The sequence below is a fragment of the Macrosteles quadrilineatus genome, unplaced genomic scaffold (genome assembly GCF_028750875.1).
Source record: "Macrosteles quadrilineatus isolate MER2022 unplaced genomic scaffold, UCM_ALF_1.0 Scaffold_8__2_contigs__length_117827958, whole genome shotgun sequence".
Taxonomy (NCBI): Eukaryota; Metazoa; Arthropoda; class Insecta; order Hemiptera; family Cicadellidae; genus Macrosteles; species Macrosteles quadrilineatus.
In genome coordinates, this window is record NW_026542601.1 from 38715452 (window position 1) to 38735174 (window position 19723).

The 19723-nt window shown below is 34.2% G+C and overlaps 1 protein-coding gene across 1 annotated transcript in view; it reads left to right on the plus strand.

The window, feature by feature from the left end:
- The first annotated feature begins 4806 nt into the window (after window positions 1-4806).
- Window positions 4807-19723, plus strand: part of LOC129000878 (putative inorganic phosphate cotransporter) — a 67954-nt gene continuing 53037 nt past the window's right edge. The window contains exon 1 of the mRNA XM_054427942.1: window positions 4807-4965. Within this exon, the coding sequence (XP_054283917.1) occupies window positions 4920-4965 (46 nt within the window). The 5' untranslated portion in view covers window positions 4807-4919. The remainder of the gene's footprint in view (window positions 4966-19723) is intronic.

Below are 19723 nucleotides of genomic sequence, written 5' to 3' on the forward strand. Positions count from 1 at the left end.
CTATTTTTTAAATAGTGATTCTTGTGCAAAAACCCGGAGATTGTTTAGACCACATTGCGTCCTTGGTCAACATGGCGCTGTTCCAGATTGGAAAACAATGGTGAACTGGGTAAAATTATTTAGGATAAACGCTTAAACCTAAAAAATAATCGGCGCGTGCCGCAAAACGCTTTGTACACCAGCAAATGTTGAAAGATTGCGAGTCGCAGTAACTCAAAGTCCAAAAAGATTTGTCAGGAAGCTTTTGTTTTTGAAAGCTTTACGTTGGCTCTTTTTTTGGAGGGAGGAGTTATTCTAATAAGTTACTACTTGAAGTTCGAGATTTTTCAAAGTCACTCCACAGATTTGCTTGCAACGAAGCTAAGAATTGTCCAAAAACTAAAGTGATTTCTGAAGAAATGCTGGAGGAGTATTTGATGGAGTTTTCAAGTGACTAAAAAGGAATGCCAAGTAAGACAAGGGCGTCACTTGCATGATTTTGTTTTCAGGAATTGGAAACATTACTTTGTTAAGTTAAAATGGCAAAAGATAACCTTTGTTTTGATGTGCTATTTATATCCATAGGGTTAATATTATTGAATTTGTACTACTTATAAATTGGGGTGCTTTCATTGCCCCACCCTGTACAACAGCTGATTGTCACATGTATTTGTCATCGTAGAATTGTGCGTTATATTTAGTCAAGGCGTGAAGGGAAGAACATTAAACAGTGTGAGATCCTTATCTAGGAGAATTAGCATTAATCCTCCTAGGTCAGTATCAATGTCAGTGACAGTGAGTCCATTCACAGAAGTTTATTTGTCAATGCTTCCTCTAATAATCCATCTCCATCTCCATTCCATGCCAATGAAGATCGTCACTCAGCCCACTCAGCCGGCATGCAAGGAAGAAGAAGCGGCGGTCACAGACGACCGAATTAACAGTCACAGCTGATTATTGAGTCATGGACATTTAAAATCCTTGGCCCACTGGACCTAGAGTCGTGCTCGAGTGGTCAAATCGGCCAACTTCCTGGTCTGCCTGATTTGTATGTGGTGGTCTGTGAGTCCATCACTGTTTGTATTTATATGATTTATGTGTGCGTCAATCCGAAGATTTGTTGGTCTTTGAGACTTCGCCTATTGGGTCTGATGATGATTGGAGTGTCCAATCGAAATCGATCACCACTTACCATCTTTTATATGTATTTACCATCTTGTGACTATAAGTGTAAATATATTATTATCTTTGAGGCACAAAATTGCAATATGATAGGTTAACAGAAAATTTCTAGAACCTAAGAACAATGCCATAAAAAACAAATTAATTGTCAATCAAACTGATTTGACAGTTAACAGATTTTGTAAGGGTTGATTGCAAATCAATTCAAAACAAAGTGTTCTGACAGTATAGGGAAATAAAACTTCATCTTTTGCATAAACCATTGTTCCCAAATATTAGAATAAAGTAAAACTAGAGGACCCGTGAGTAAATTTCGCATTTCAACAGGGTTCAAAATTGATTTGCAAAGCAAAAAGAAAAATGTCTATAGCACCCTTTTACCTTTCAAAGATTATTTTGGTTACAGACAGTCATTAGGTGAACAAAACTACTATTTGCAATAGATTGAATTTGTCGATTTTAGAGCAACAACGTGAAGAGTAATTTACCCACCTCAAACAGGTTACCATCATAATAAAATGTGACCTGTGAAATTCATTCCCATAAAATATTTTGTCCTTTCTTTATAACGGTTTTAAATATGAATTTTAATTTAACAGCTGGTCCTTCAGTTTAATATTTAACATCAGGTAGATTACAAGCAAGAATCTACCTGTTGTTGAATATTAAACTGAAGAATCAGCTGTTAAATTAAAATTCATACAGTATTTAAAACCGTTATAAAGAAAGTTGGTCAACCTCACTGGATATTTGAAAGCGACGATTAGATATAAATCAAACGCTGGCTTTCTTGGGATTGAAGCTCTAAAAGAAATTACATTTTTGATTGCCATTCGTCATTCCGCTGGATCATAGGCTATACAATGACGCATATATTGTAAAATTTGGTTTTAAGTAGGACGGGTGAAAAAGATATGCTAGGCCTACCCTTATTGCACTGTAAGTATATTTGTACATAATGATGAACAAGTTACCAAAAATATCATTAACTAACCATAACAAAAAATTATCTTCAAACAAAGAAATACTTTAGCACTTTACTTTGAAATGGCGACCATACGAAAGTAGGTATTTTAAACCAAGTATGAAAACGTTGTAGTTGACAGATTTGCTTGAAAAAATTCAAATATAAACTTTTACTCTTGAAACTGGAACTTTTGCGACAGATCCGGCAACTATTGCGTCGAACTAGTATACATTCACTGAAATTTCGAAATGGCATTGGTTATGTTTCTAAGAACAATATCCAGGTGTATTACAATACAATAGTGCCATTATTGTATTTGGGTTAGCCAATAAAAGGAAATATTTACGTTTAACATATTCTTTTCTCGTTTAAATTGCGAAAGGTTTTAAGGTTTGGTTGGGATTTGGTTTGGCATGCATTGCGCAGGAGATCTGTTTTTTTGTTTATGTTTCACTGTATGAATGAATATAGCCAACGATATATACATGTTATACTACCAAACAATTTATTGAGATCAGAAAGGTATAAGTACAGTACAAGCCGTACAAGCATTCAAATACGAAGACATCCGGATCGATTCCTTGTTCTATACCCAATCGCAATTTGTGATAAGGTGAAGGTGTTTGATGAACACAAAATAATAAATAACTTCTTGATCAGCATAGTACGCGTTATTTAAGTTACGGAAAGTAAATAAAAATGGGTATAAAAACTTGAGATATATTCACACTTATACTGTTAACGCACAGCCCCAATCATCGTCAGATTTGTTAGGTGATAAATAGAACACGTTAATTTATGTAGTAAAACTTTATTATTGTTGGACAAAAAGATTCAAAATTGTCTTCAGGGATCCATAAGGATAACAATTCTATATAACAAAATCTTTTAGCTATGGTTAGTGGTTACGTATTGCGACATCTATGATCTATGATTTTGAAAGGTAACCGAGCTTTAGCACTAAGGAGATTAGATCGGGTATTGTATCAGCTGATCCAAGCGTAGGCTACTTGTCGTCTGAGTGAAACTAAAGCCTTGATCGTCTTATGCTTCATCGCTTTGAATACAAACATAACGGATTGCTCGAACAGTGTCAAACGTTTTAATCATGCAACCACATCAATGTGTAAGTATAGGAATAGTACTTTTAAGTGCATTGAATATAAAAGACAATTCTCAAGGGATTACCTTTCAGTATATACATATGCAAATATGGTAGATAATTATCTTCATTTTTTAGTATAACCAACCAAGTTGACACTAAAAGTCCATGATTTACAGGTATGGCTTCGGGGTATTTATTACCATAAGAAACGCGTTATTCAAATAGAAACGAGTTATTTAAATACAAATACCTGACAGCAACTACTGGGAAAATATTTAACCTTCCTCGGAAACAACTAGTGAATCTTGTAGATGATCTTAGATAAATAAATCCCTGACCTCAATATATGCCTAGTGAATCTTTACACCTAAGCCTACAAATAATGTTAAATAACATATCTGCTAAACAATTTTAAATAATTAATATTACTAAGAGGAAGCCGTACCCATTGGGTATGGAGTGTCCAGTCGAAATCGATCAACGTTTACCATCTTTTATATGCATTTGCCGTCTTGCGAGTAAACCGTATAAGTGTTAATATATTATCACAAGTGTTATTCGACGTATTTTTGTACTTTCAAGGGAAATGGTTTTTTTTTTTAATTTTATATCTCCACCATAAAGAGAAAGAGTGATTGATTATAAAATAAATTATCCTGTGTCGTCTCTTAAAATGTGCAATCTGACTGTGGTTAAACATTTAATTGAAGAATCAGCTGTTGAATTATAATTTACATGATGTTATAAAGTCAGCATCACTGGATCATTGAAACGTTAATAAATCAAACGCCAGGGGGAGAAGCCCTATAAGATATTACCTTGTCACCATCAGTCACTGTGCTAGATCATAAGCTTTGAAATTACACCGTAATATTGTAAAGATGTGGCTGAAGAAGGGAAGTAACAAAAAACCTCATTAAATTAAGTATATAGAGTTTTAGGTTAGGTTTGTTTTTATTTTTGTATGGACAGTCTTGTCGCTTACATTAAATTTATTAATAACAAGTGAGAGGAACACATAGTTAAAAAAAAGTCACCACAAATATAATCCTTAACTATTATATCATTAATATACGTGTAATGTTGCGACTTGGTCCCTGCACTCAAGCTTTGCTTTGCAGGGCTTAATTTCAGAGTGTTTTGTTGTACATAGCCTACTATAAGTTTTACTATCTGAAAATAAATTTATTTCAATTGAATGAATTATGTGTTTGGTGTTTATGTGTATTTAATTATAAGTGTCCTTGAATAAAACAAGGGGAGTGTTTAATGCTTTTGTATTTAAAAATGCCATTTTATTTCCCAAAAAGGTAAAAGGTGGTTGGAAATACTAATGAACAGTTATAACAATAAATGCAGTTGAAAAATTAAAATGTCTCTATGAAACCTCTAGACTCCTCTAGGGAGCTTGCAGGGAAGCATATTGCGTCCCATTTTCTTTTACCCAAGGTTGTGAATAATGTCACATTCTGCAAAGAGCATTCCTTAAGACTTTCAAAGCTCTGTAAAGAGACTAACCGTTTAACCCAGAGGCTATCGTGGAAGGGGAATCTTCTTTCTCTAGACTACTTAGTTCTCGGCCGACTCGCAAACGAAGCGGGTCTTCCTTCTTTCCTTTCTGTCTAACTTACTCACCTGTCAAACTGTCCTCTTTATCTGTCTTCCCAGGTGTAAGTGAATACCACAATGCCAACTGTTCCGGACGTTAAGATCGAGAAATTCGTTCCTAAAGGTAAGATTTTTGTGTCACAATTTTAAAATCACGTGTTCAAAAACGCAATTATGTTTTGTTTATTTATGATTTGTAAGAAGAAAATATAATTTCGTTAAAAGGTTTCTTAGACATTTTTTAAAAATTTCGTTTTGTTTTCGCAAGTGTAAAGGGTTAGTCAAACGTTTAAACATCTTTTGGTAATGTTGATTTACTAGAATGAGTTAAATTTAGAATCAGTTCAATTTATAAATTGTTTGGAATTGAATAGAAGAGGAGCAAGTCAATCGGTGAACCACAGCCATTCTTTAAAGCTTATTTTGAATCGATGTTTACTTATACTGCTTTAACAACACTCTTCAAAATTTTCCTAAGAGAACACATTTGCCATTATACTCGAAGTTTGAACGTCTGTGGCTCTTTTTTGATCCATACAAAAGTTCACTGAATGCGTTTCACTGATAACAAATAGTGAGCGTAAAGACAATTTTAAATTGTAGGGTTTGGGAGCTTCACTGGCGTTGTTAATGAAAACAATTACCAAAATTAACCACCAAATATGTTTGAGAGTCTGCCAACATCCCAAAAAAATAATAAATGTTAAATTTAAATTATAAATTTAAATGTTTTGTGCTGGAATAGTCATCTCATCCTTATAAATCAGTTGAGTCAGGTTTTATAAAAGTTGAATGACCTTTTCACGAATAGAGCCTACATTAAAGGTTGATTTATACTGATGGTTTTTATTATAACTGTTGACGGGGACATTTTAGGAATCAAATGATGATTTAGTTCACATCTAATTACCCTTTGAGTTAAAAAGGTAGTGGAAATTATTAAAAAGTGTGTGTGTGTGGAAGAAAATTACCTAACAGCAGCACACTTGTATATGTAGTTCAATCGAATTAAAGAGTATATTTCCTTATACAACCATGAATAATATTGTACATACCCCCTTTATAGTGTTATAATTCTTATTGATTAATTAAATCCATGGGGAATTGTTCTGAAGCGTTGATTCTGTGATGAGCGATTGTGGCTTTTGATTGTCGACAATTGTTCAAAGCGGCGACGATTGAAAGATGACGTTTGACCAGGCAATTACATTACTCTGACATTTCAACTGTTATTGAAGTAAATAATAAGTCTGTGTTTACTCTTTCCACCAATTAAGGTTTGTTGATGCTTTTATAATCATATTAACGAAAAAAGTACTAAAATTTGGATTGCAAGTTTCAGAGCTCTGTAGGAAAATTTTAAAAGAAAATCTAACTTTTTATATATGAACACATAAAACAAAGTCGGGCCTGTCCAAACATTTAAAACTCGAGATCGGCTTGACCGATTTTCGTGGTTTTTAATTTGCTGGATTTGTCTCTGTCCCAAATAGCAGAACTCTTGAAAAACTTATAATGGAAAATATTTTTGTATCGAATGTGAATGTGTATCGAGGTGTTTTGCACCTCTCTAATATGAGTAATTAATTTCAAAATATTATATAATCGTACGCACGCACCAGATCGCGTAATATAATATGTAACACTTAAGGGGCGGACGATAACTTGAATATGAACGTCATGAATGTCAATTATCCTATACTCTAATACGAGCAATGTTTGCTTGTATGTATGTATGTATGCTTGCTTGCTTGCTTGCTTGCACCAAGATCTCGAAAACGGCTCCGACGATTTTCTTCAAATGTTGTAAATAGATTATTTTTGGCCTAAAAACGAGTTTACTACAGTTACAACTGCCAACAAAAATCTAATTACGTAGAAAAACGAAACTGAAAGTCACATCTTTTTAACATTAGTCTTATGGGTTGCTAGGTAACCATCTTGGCTGAATTAAATAACAAGGAAAAAGTAAACAAAAGACTTGTAAGTTGTCTATCCACAGTATACTAGCAAAACAAAATACAGTACAAAAGGAAAAATATCAGTAGTTAGTTTTGAGCAAAGATTATACTGCACATTACTCGATACATTGTAGTCAAGGGTGTATAGAGTGTGGGATCTGTTAATGACGATTAGATTACGGTATCTGCATTCTGAAAATGCTAGGGAAGGGAGGGAAACAGGTCCGCGTCGTAGGAAGTGGTAAAGAAATAGTCAAGGCAAGCTGTCCGGAGTGCGGGAACTGTTTATGACGATTAGGTTAAGGTATTTGCAATCTTAAAATGCTAAGGGAAGGGAGGGAAACAGGTCCGTGACGTAGGAAGTGGTGAAGGAAGTAGTCAAGGTGAGTAGACCAGAGTGTGGGAACTGTTTATGACGATTAGATTAAGGTATCTTCAATCTTAAAATGCTATGGGAAGGGAGGGAAACAGGACCGTGACGTAGGAAGTGGTGAGGAAAGTAGTAAAGGCGAGTAGTCCGGAGTGTGGGAACTGTTTTTGAAGATTAGATTAAGGTATCTGCAATCTTAAAATGCTAAGGGAAGGGAAGGAAACAGGTCCGTGACGTAGGAAGTGGTGAGGGAAATAGTCAAGGCGAGTAGTCCGGAGTGTGGGAACTGTTTATGACGATTATATTAAGGTATCTGCAATCCTAAAATGCTATGGGAAGGGAGGGAAACAGGTCCGCGACGTAGGAAGTGGTGAAGGAAGTAGTCAAGGCGAGTAGTCCGGAGTGTGGGAACCGTTTTTGACGATTATATTAAGGTATCTGCAATCCTAAAATGCTATGGGAAGGGAGGGAAACAGGACCGTGACGTAGGAAGTGGTGAGGGAAGTAGTCAAGGCGAGTAGTCCGGAGTGTGGGAACTGTTTTTGAAGATTAGATTAAGGTATCTGCAATCTTAAAATGCTATGGGAAGGGAGGGAAACAGGTCCGCGACGTAGGAAGTGGTGAAGGAAGTAGTAAAGGCGAGTAGTCCGGAGTGTGGGAACTGTTTATGACGATTAGATTAAGGTATCTTCAATCTTAAAATGTTATGGGAAGGGAGGGAAAACAGGTCCGTGACGTATAAATTAGTGAGGGAATTAGTCAAGGCGAGAAGTCCGGAGTGTGGGAACTGTTTATGACGATTAGATTAAGGTATCAGCAATCTTAAAATGCTAAGGGAAGGGAAGGAAACAGGTCCGTGACGTAGGAAGTGGTGAGGGAAATAGTCAAGGCGAGTAGTCCGGAGTGTGGGAACTGTTTGACGATTATATTAAGGTATCTGCAATCCTAAAATGCTATGGGAAGGGAGGGAAACAGGTCCGCGACGTAGGAAGTGGTGAAGGAAGTAGTCAAGGCGAGTAGTCCGGAGTGTGGGAACTGTTTTTGACGATTATATTAAGGTATCTGCAATCCTAAAATGCTATGGGAAGGGAGGGAAACCGGACCGTGACGTAGGAAGTGGTGAGGGAAGTAGTCAAGGCGAGTAGTCCGGAGTGTTGGAACTGTTTTTGAAGATTAGATTAAGGTATCTGCAATCTTAAAATGCTATGGGAAGGGAGGGAAACAGGTCCGCGACGTAGGAAGTGGTGAAGGAAGTAGTAAAGGCGAGTAGTCCGGAGTGTGGGAACTGTTTATGATGATTAAATTAAGGTATCTGCAATCTTAAAATGCTATGGGAAGGGAAGGAACAGGCCCACGACGTAGGAAGTGGTGAAGGTAGTAGTAAAGGCGAGGAGTGTGGATTTTGGGAATGGATTAATGTACCTGCAATACTAAGACTGCTTTAATAGGAAACTTATGATTTTACCCGAGCAAAGCTCGGTCCCCAGGTACTGTTGTTTAAACAATATCCATGTTGAACCCCAAACAACATTTTTTTGTTAATATGTTTGAGATACATTAATTGATGTTGGAATGCGGGCTCATTTTCCTTGGATATCCCTGGTGGAACTGGGAAAACATTGAGATAAAGCCATAACAGTAGTAAACTTAGAAGTTTCTATGCACACTGAAATCGTATGTTAAAATAGTGTGATTGCACCTGGTGAATAATAATATTGATACTAGAAGTGAAATGATTTATCTTGGTCTTACCATTGACTATACACGTCTTACCCACTTTTTAACCTAATTGTAAAAAGTTATACGCATCAATTGTAAAAATTGTCCTCAGCGAATTAGTTGAATTGTTGAATTAATTAATATATATTTCCAAAAAGAACACGCTTAAACAGAAACACTTTTATATTAAAGAACTAAACAAAATTATAAATTATATTCATATTGTAAAAAACTATGTTGAGAAAACAGCATGAAATAAATTGTAACTACTGCAAGACGACGAAATTAAGCAAGAAATTGTGTGTAATGGTAATACAAGGTGGCTGAAAAGTAACTTGCACCCCTCTTAACTTTTAATCCTTTTGAGATATTAGAAATCGGTTTGCGGCAACCTTCTTAGAAATGAGGGGCTACAATAATTATGGTTAGTTTTGAAAATTTCGCCCTTAGGGGTAGCGGGGGTAGGGGGTAACTCAAAATTTCCAAATGGTAAGTATAGTCGAGTTTGTATCATTTTACAGATTTTTACAAAACTAAACAATTTACATAACGAAAACCAAAATCGGACCAATAATAACAAAATGGCACCCTAAAACGTTTCTAATCAAAATAACCATGAGGGAGGCTGAAAATTAACTTGCATCCCCCTTAACTTTTTAACTATTTGAGATATTTGAAATCGGTTTGCGGCAACGTGTTTAAATATGAGGGGCTACAATAATGATGGTGAATTTTGAAAATGTTGCCCTTAAGTGGTGGGGTGTACTCAAAATTTTCAAACAGGATGTATGGTCGAGTTTGGTATCATTTTATATGTCTTGACAAAACTAAACAATTATCACGAATAAAATAGAAATCGGACCACTTATAACAAAGTGGCAGTTTAAAATACTTTTAATAACCATTGTCTTAATAATTTTAGCTGCCATTTAGTTATTAGTTGTCCGATTTCCATTTCCTTTATGTTTATTGTTTAGTTTTGTAAAGACCTGTAAAATGATACCAAACTCGACCATACCTCCTTTTTAACAATTTTAACCACCACTACCCTTAAGAGCAAAATTTTCAAAATAAACCATCATTATTGTAGCCCCTCATATCCAAACAGGTTGCCGGAAACCGATTTCAAATATATCAAAACCAAAAGGCTTAAAATTTAAGGGGTGCAAGTTAATTTTTAGCCACCCTCATGGTTATTTGGATTTGAAACGTTTTAGGGCGCCATTTTGTTATTAGTGGGCCGATTTTGGCTTTCTTTATGTCAATTGTTTAGTTTTTTCAAGACCTGTAAAATGATACCAAACTCGACTATACTTGCATTTAGAACATTTTTAGCTACCCTTTACCCCCAAGGAAAAAATTTTCAAAATTAACCATAATTTATTGTAGCCCCTTATTTTTAAGAAGGTTGCCGCAAACCGATTTAAAATATCTCAAATTGTAGAAAAGTTGAGGGGGGGGGCAAGTTACTTTTCAGCCACCCTGCATAAAAAAATGGTAATAGAGTAAGTGGTAAGTATAGGGAATACAAGCCCAGTGTAAGCATCTAAACAGAAGGAACCTGACTTCTTCATAGCTAACGTTATCACATAGGTAACAATAGAGTAATTAAGTAATTTGTTGGGTAATAGTTGTATGTGTGTGTTTGTGTGTTGCAATAGTGTTATCAATGTACTATCATAACAATCCGTTCTGTTGTTTATACGAGTAATTTGCATTTAAATTGCAAAGAAACTAAATTTTTCGCAGTTCATTCATTGACCTTCATTCACAATAATTTAGGGTGAGGTATATTTGATCTGATATCGAAAGTTAATACATTGTTTCTGTTTCTACGTTGGGTATTTTGTCTGCTGACCTCTTTATATGCGATTTCATGAAGACTATTGTAGCTTTTAAGCAACAAGGAAGAGTATATAAATACACCATTATCATGACCAATTCTATACAATTATTTGAGCTAGTGTGTCTGAAACTGTTGTAGATGATTAATCAGAGTTATAGAAAATAACAGTTTGTCTCACCTTCCAATCAAACTTATGATAAATAGTCAGCAATGATATTCATTTTCACGGATTCAGTAATACATGATATAATTCTTAATTATCAGACCTGAACTAGCCTCAAAATTGGATGACAGGTGTTAGACCATGACGGGGCAATACAGAAAATAAAAAATCTGGATAATATAAGCTACATTATTCCGTTTATATTAACACAGAGAAATTATCCTTTTAGTTTTACTGGTTAAATTTTTGTTTCTGCGGTTAAATCTTCACATTAAAATAAAAATATTCACACCCAATAATTAATTGATCGAAGAAAATAACTGACTGGCGTACATGAAGTAATAATATATTACTACCGGGAAACTGTTTTAACATTTTATCCACAAACATTCATCAATTGATTAGGGAAGGTTTTCTACAGACGAAATGGCAGACGTGCTATCTTGCGAATAGGAAATATTAATGTGTCTTTTTCCAAACACCAGTATTGCAATGCAGAAAAGTGCTCAAGGAATGATCATTCAATGATATTAGGAAAATTAAAAGTGTTGTACAATTGGTTTGAAATTATTCTATGCTTCAACTTAATGAGGTGTGCAATACTAGACTTCTCATCCCATTGTAAATTTTGAAGCTTGTTTTTCGTGTCTAGTTCATGTACGTCGACACGGTCGACACTGATCGCTAGTGTAGACGAAATTTTATGTTTATTTTCATGATTAGTGCTTTACTGTTTGGTTATATAACTACCAGTTATTGTTTATGATTAGATTATTTATTTGTTTAGACGAGTTTTTAAAAATGACCAAAATAACAAGAAACAAATTGTAAACAAAACACGACCTCTACAGTGCGACGTACATAACTAACATTAAAATTAGCTTCAGCTTTTCCATAAGGATGAGAAATCTACTGGTAATACTCTCCATATTCAAAGATTAAAGTCTGACTAGTGTACATGTTGCTCGAATTCGAGCAATTACAAAGTATTACAGGAGTTATTTCAGATTGAATAACAGTCATATTTACAATGAATTTAAAAGAGTCAACTCAAATATTACCGTTGTGTAACTCAGACCCTGTTTATCTTCGTTATTGATAAACCTAAAGCATTCCGGACGGTTCTCTCCTTCTCAAAATGCCTCGCTGTACAGGCAACACAGGTCATTAATAGAGGGCCAATTGAGAACGAAAAGTCGTTTTGGGGTAGTGTAAGGGCGCATTTGTAACCAAATAGTTGAAGTTGTCCAGGTTCATGTTCAGACTGTTAAGCTGATGAGTTAAGCCTATTACGCGCCACTGTTCTGTAGTTGCGGTCGTTATCACGATTGTGCCTCCTGTCTATGTTTCGTTGTCGTTGCGTCGGAGACATTTAAAAGAAATAAACAACAAATAATAAACAAATTATAGCTACACAAAACGACGATAAATGCACAAATTTAAGTTACAATCATGCTAACACAATCCATCATAGCGACACAAAACAACGATAAATACACAAATTTAAGATACAACCATACTAACACGATCCGTCTTGGGGGTTATGTTTACACAAACTCAAATAGTAATTTCCAATGAGTTTAAAAGACTTTGAATCGAAAAATAAATAACAGCAATAAAATTATACAGCTGATCAAAATGTAAACAATTATGTTCTTCATAAGGATAACATGGGAACTTTTAAAGCCACTGGGGCAGAGCCCAAGGGACTTTTTCAAAAATGTAAGGTCAGTTTGCAAATCTACGTGACACGCTCTTTCCAATGAGACGTCAATGGATAAAATCGGTTAAGAAATGGCGGAGGAGTTCAACCGACAAACTTTCGTGTAGCGTATTAATTATATAGATAATGAAAATCCAACGCCAGAAGAAACACAAATTTAGCCATCTGATCCTTAACATCCCGCAAAAGGATGAACTAATGACTTTGACACATTTACTTATCAAGGCCTTCATTCATTCCCAGATCTAAAGCAACAAATAACGTAAAAACAGACATTCGAATAAATTGAATAATTGATCACCATTTTGGCCACGAGCTAAGCTTTTGTCAAGTTTTGACCTTCACCCTTTATCATACCACGGATTAAATCCCCGCTATGATCTTGAAACATTGTGGAAAACTACTGAAGTTGCCCCACAGTAACAGGTCAGTGAGAAGATCGAATACAATGCACGTCAAAAGCATCAAGAATTGCGTAATCTTTTGAAGCCACTCCGTCATTACTAGTGTAGTTTAAGTATCGAAGTTAAGCCCTAAAAGCAGATTTTACCGGTTTTTATTCTTCGATAAACAATGACCTGGGGTTGAAGAATGTTATCAGAGATATCGAAATTTCGAATATTGCTTCCGTAGCTTTAGTCAGGGTTTTAACCTTTTCCGTTTGCTTCGAGTGGAGCATAACCAGGCCTTTAAGTTATTTTTGTATGAATCTGAAAGGCAGCTTAAGATCATATGTGTTCTAATTAATTGGATATTCAATTAGTTTACGATTCATGTTTCTGGTGTTTTTTAAAAAATTGTCATTTTTCAGTATTTAATTTTTTAAATTTAGATTTTTGCATAATAGTCCACTGTCAAATGTACACCCGTGTGCTCCTTGATGAGGCAGGTGTGGGAGCAGTCTTAATCTCTTCGTTGGACCTTTGAGAAATACAATTTCGATGGTGGCACTCTTGAAAATGATGCTTTGAACGCTGTGGGTAAAAAAAAAATGGCCGCCATTTAAAATGTTTAAAGTCAAATTCCATGAAAACCAGCTATTAAAACAAAATTTTGCAACACATTATTTAAAGTCCTTTTTATTACAAATCGAATGACGCTTTATTTGCGAAAATCGGATAATAAATAAAAAAGTTATGTAACTTTTATTATTAGTAGTAGTTATCAAAATGGCAGTCATTTTGAAATCACAAAGTTAAATTCCATAGAAACTAGTGACAGAGACATAATAAAAGTTACATAACTTTTTTATTTATCATCCGATTTCCGCAAATAAAGTGTCGTTCGATTTGTAATAAAAAGGACTTTACATATTGTGTTTCAAAGTTTTGTTTTAATTGCTGGTTTTCATAGAATTTGACTATAAATAATTTTAATGGCCGCCATTTTGAAATTCGATGAGCCTGATCAAAGATTTATTCGGAGAATGTTTATAGTTGTGGACTTAAAGTTTGTACCAAGTTTCATAAAAATATCTCTAAGGGCTTGTGAGTTATGAATTATTTTCAAAAAATACAAAATGGCGGAATTCTGCTTAACTAAGCCGAAATCGAAACAATGTTATACTACATTTTCGACTTATTTTTACACATAGAATCTGAATCTGCATAGCCCATCACGCTTTACTGAAACACCCTTTATTACTTTTTGAAATATTTAACTGTCCTGGGATATTACATCCACCCTGATTAATTTTATTTATGAAAAATATAAAATTATGTTTTATGAAAGAATGGTTGATCCTACATAAAAACTGTAAGTATCTTTTTTGTGCAGATTTAAAATAGCTACATTTTGGTATCAACAATTTTTTCCCAACTCTAACGGTTACTGATAAAAGTAAGAAAACAAGTTTGCGATGGCGGCCATTTTGTTTTTTACCCACAGCGTTCAAACGCACAATTTTCAAGAGTGCCACCATCGAAATAGTATTTCTCCAAAATCAAACGAAGAGATTAAGCCTACTCCCACACCTGCCTCATCAAGGAGCACACGGGAGCCTGTATATGTACATATGACAGGGGACTATAATGTAGAGATGTCTAATGACGAAACTGTATTTAATTTTCTAACGCTCGAAACGCCACACAAGGTGGAGAAATGAAATGCATAGGGTACCATTAACATCTTACCAGCTCAAACACTACAGGCTTCAACAACAAAGAACCCGTATCCATATATAAAGCCCAAAGTACCCATGAACTTTTGAGAAAACTACAAGTCACACCCCCATAAACCATATACTTTAAATGTTCGTCATGATGAGAAGAAACCTTGTGTAAAACTATCCATTATTTAATTACTTGCCCTATTACTTATCAAGTCAAACGGGGTGGAGCCCGTGGAGTAGTTATTATAACAATCCTTATTCCTACATCTGTAATAACTTAAAATCTCCTTTAAAGAGATTGGTCCCCGAAATGCCTCAAAAAGGTTCGTTTTATTTGCAACTTCACTGGACGCCTAGAAAATAAATCTACGATGATACGAGCCAGACTCTTGTTTCCTCATCATAATTTCAAATTTTATCCTCCAAAACATTGTGAACCCTCAAAAATAGTGCTCTGTAGTAATAAATGTAAAAATCTGAAAACTATTCGATAATTTCTTCCACAAAACAAACTCCCAAAAGAAGTTTTACATATGTTCAAAGACAGTTTACACAATAGTCTTAGAAACTTCACGACAATAATAATGACGTGGAGGTGTAAAGATCTAAAAGATAAGGATATGAAACTCCAGTTTTAAGCTTTCACAGTCAATTCTTGCAAGTCTGTTCTAGATTTCACTTGTGACAACTTTCGATTATTGTCAATGATCAAGTGCAACGAAGATTTCTCAGAGTCCGGAACTTGTTGCTAACGACCCACTTATCTATTGATTATTGGCCAATTAAATCGAAACATTTATCAAACCTCTGGCGGCGCTTTTTGTTGAAAATTACTGTTCTTTATGTGATTTCGCTCTATATTTTGGATTATTGTAAACACGTTTTTCCAAAATATTTGCTGCTAATTTAGGACAGTATGTTGAAATGAAACGCCGACACCAGCTAGATGTTAAATACTATTGAAATAGTATAGGACATTTTTGCTGATATCACAATTCCACCATTGTTCTTTAAGGTAATCGCGGGTTTATAAGTTTTTGAAATCATATATTTACATACAGCTTCAAAAATAGTGAATATACAGTAGACATAGAAATAGCTGACAGTAGACTTTTTATTATTTTTTTACCAGTGAATATATTGTTGGTCACGTTTTAGAGCGGTGATGTTAAAGTAATAATTTTCTTTGCCACGGGCACAAGGAGGAGGTTTAACTGAAAATTGCAATGCAAAGTTTTCTGAATTTTAGTTTGTGATTTCCCTACTGGAAATATAATCAGCATATCTGCTATTTTCGCTTCTCATTGCAACTACCCTAAGAGACTTTTCATTAACCGAGGAAAATTTGTGAATCCAATTCTTAAAATGTTTTTAAGATAGGAACTTTTGTATTAAATGGTTCACTTACTTATACAAAAGCCAGCTGAGCAAAAAAAAAAAAAAAAAACAAAACAAAAACAAAACAAAAACAAAACTTTACCTCTGTGGTCAGTGGCCTTTGAAAACCGAGCAATAAAACATCTCGAAGCAATAAATAACACCTTTAAGAATTCCTGTCCACAATTCCCAACAATTCTGTTATTCTATAAAAAGTCGTTTATTATCATAAAGACCGGTCTATTTCCATACAATACCGTTCCGACAGAAGGAACAGCGGAACGACTGAACCACTGCTCACTGGGAATTCTTTTGTGCAAATTTAGTGTTTGACCAAGAAGTATTGTCTGGATTTAATCATAACTTAGTAGAATCTCGTTTATGTTTTTCAAGGTTTATTTCAAGGTGTGTTTGTTGGAAGGTGTGCGGATGGTCTAATGTTTTATCGCGGACTTTCTGCACTCAAGTCCCAGGTCCAATCCCAGCCAATCCCCAGATAATAAAAGCTGTACTGACTTGGAACAGTTAGTTCTTTATTCAGGACTAACTGTTGTACCCGTGCTTTGCAACGGGAAGAGGAAACAAAATAGAAACATTTTAATCTTTACATCTGTTGCATATAATAGTTACATATCCGCCAACGCTTTTAGAAACAAAATTCAACTTTTATGGCCTTAATAGAAACGTTTAAGTTATGACTTTTAAATGGATTCTCCACTCCATTGCAAGTTTTTTATAGTTTCAACAAAATGATGAATTTATGATACGTTTTAAATGTTTTGTTCAAAAATATATGCTTTATTGCTCTTTTCAAAATTTTAAATTATGAAATAAGTGTGACATATCAATTTCAAAGTAACATATAACTATTCCTTATCGGGTAAGCTTATATATATTGTAAGGTTGGCACTTGCCTTTTTTTCCTACTTTCAATCACCATTTATTTTTAAATTCAAGAAAGAACACCTGAGATTCATTTATTGGTATAAAAGGTTTTGATAATCGGGTTGAAAATTGTGTCATAGATGAGTACGTTGAGGATGAGAGCTGTGTTCAAGTTTTGGAACAAACTAACTACGGAGTCTATGGTTTTGGTAAAGTAGGTGAACTAATGTCAATTCAGGTATTAAAAAAAATGTGTACACCGTTTTTACTTTGATGTACACATGTAGCTAGGTCGAACAACGCATCTAAACCTCACTACATACAAAACATTCGGAAACACAACAGTGTCATCACATCTCATCGCATTTGCATAATTTGTTACCAAGGCTGGACTAGGTTATGGATTTGGTTCAGCAAATGTTCAAGATTTGTGATAAAATTTCCTACAATTATGGTTAATTCCAATCCACGAAATACATGCACATCTTTATGCGATCTATATGGCCAAGGCAAAACTACCCCACAAGTTAATGAATTATTAAGTAAGAACAGGATGATTAAATACATGGGTCGATGTGGCAAGAGAAGGAATTAAAATTGCTGAGATCGAAGTAAGAATGTTACTGCTTTCTGGAGAATCCGATATTTTTATCAAACAAAAAAACGGATTTAATATGCTGATAGAATTCTGTATTTTTATGACCAAAGATGAAGATTACTTATACATCAGGATACCATCTGAATGATTTTCCTAAAGCAGATGGAATTAGTGGTTAGTAATAAAATTGACTCTTTCCGTAACATGATAGACTAATTATATGAACTCATTCTCCCATATAGTGAAAGTGGCTTTGGTATGAAACAAACTCATGAACAAACAATTATAAGACTCCTAAAAAACCCTTAGGGCAACCTAAAGCCGATAAAAAGGTAGGAAATATTGTGTTAAACGAATTCTTCAATCACGTTTTTAGGGAACACAATCGTCATACTTATTATTGCTTATCCTCCCTTCATTTAATTAACTAAGATTTTAATGACTTCACTGTATCCATCGCAGTTAGCTCAATTTACATAAAACCTCAAGATTAACCGTCGATTTCGACGGGGTTCCACTAGTGAATCATTATTAGCAAAACTAACTCAGCTGTTATAAACTTTAGAAATATTGTTGTGCCTTATCAATACAGTCTTTTGAAATATTAAAGAAACTATATCAATACTATAAAAAATTTAAACAAATTATTTAGCATTAAAGACAGCAGACAAAACTAATATGATTATCAAAGCGTCGAGGACTAAAAAGTGTAATAGCAAATACAGTATCATTGCATCTCTGATTCTACTCTACAAAAATATCAACAAACAACTTAATATACAAACCAGTTCTTATAATCAGTTCCAGTTCCATCGTCCATTGCCTTTAAATTTTCACACTTACCATTAAGTTAACATAGTTACAGACATTTCATTGATTTTAGAAACAAAAGAACACTGTGTACTGCTTAAGTCTTATGATATTTCCCTTGGTTTAATTTAATCAGTGGTGTGGCAAAACACAAATAATAAATTTATCAAATAAAGTAAATGTGAACTGAAAGCTATGTTAAGATAAAATAAGAGTATTTTGTATTACCATTTGATAATTAAATATAGTTACACATATACAACAGATTTTAAAACACAAAAATCAATGACGTAGGCTACAATTTAGTTATTGATGATATTCTTTAGTTTAATTTAAGCATAGGTTTAGCAAAACACAATAACTAAATTTACCTAAATATACATATAAAAACAATGTGATGAGCAAGTTATGTTAAGTTAATCTAACACATGTTAAGCAGTTCGAATTTATTTAAAGTAGCCTCCAAATTCATACAAAATATCTATACATTGTAATTTTCAAACTGTTTCCATGAAAACATATCAATAACATTATTTTCATAACTTAGACGCTTTAAAAAATCCAAAGCAGAGCAGCAATGGTTATAGAATCCTTTTTTTTATCATTGACAGTCTTAGAATAAATAATCCATGATAAAACGTTACCGTAGATTAGAATAAACCTACCTCATAGTTATAGAAAATATTATATTTAACTTCTTTGTATAAGCTGTCTGAAATTGTGAGATATACAATTTTGCAGTTCTTCTTGTTTACATTGAAATGTCAAAGCAAATGTAAACAAACATTATTAGTGTTCTAATAGCAGCCATGGAGACCAATCAATATTTACTTTAAAAATCCTCACCTCAGAACTTTTAAAGCCAAAGGGGCAAAGCCAACGGTCAATATTGAAATGTGAATAGTCCTATAATGGTCCTTGATATTGTAGCTATATTTTTGTAAAATTTAAGCCCAGTTGGTTCAGTAGTTTTTGCACCTATTAGTAACACACATACAGACAGACACCATTAGATGTTTATATAATAGTATAGATTATTTCATTAAAATTCAAATAAACAAGGACCGCACGGTTTAGTTTCCAAGTATTGAAAAGCAACTGACTTTCCTCAGGATCGAACTGGCAACCTTCTGGTTAGTAAAAAAGTCTTTTTAAGTTTAAAATCACGAGGTTGGTGCATAGAACCCCGGATTGGTACCTTGTTACAAGGTATTCTGCGACAAGACAGAACAGTTGTGTAGCATCGCACTCGGTGTAAATCTGTGTAAATCTGAAGTAATATTTTGTTGCAGACTCCTAAAATTGTAAAAAAACATATGT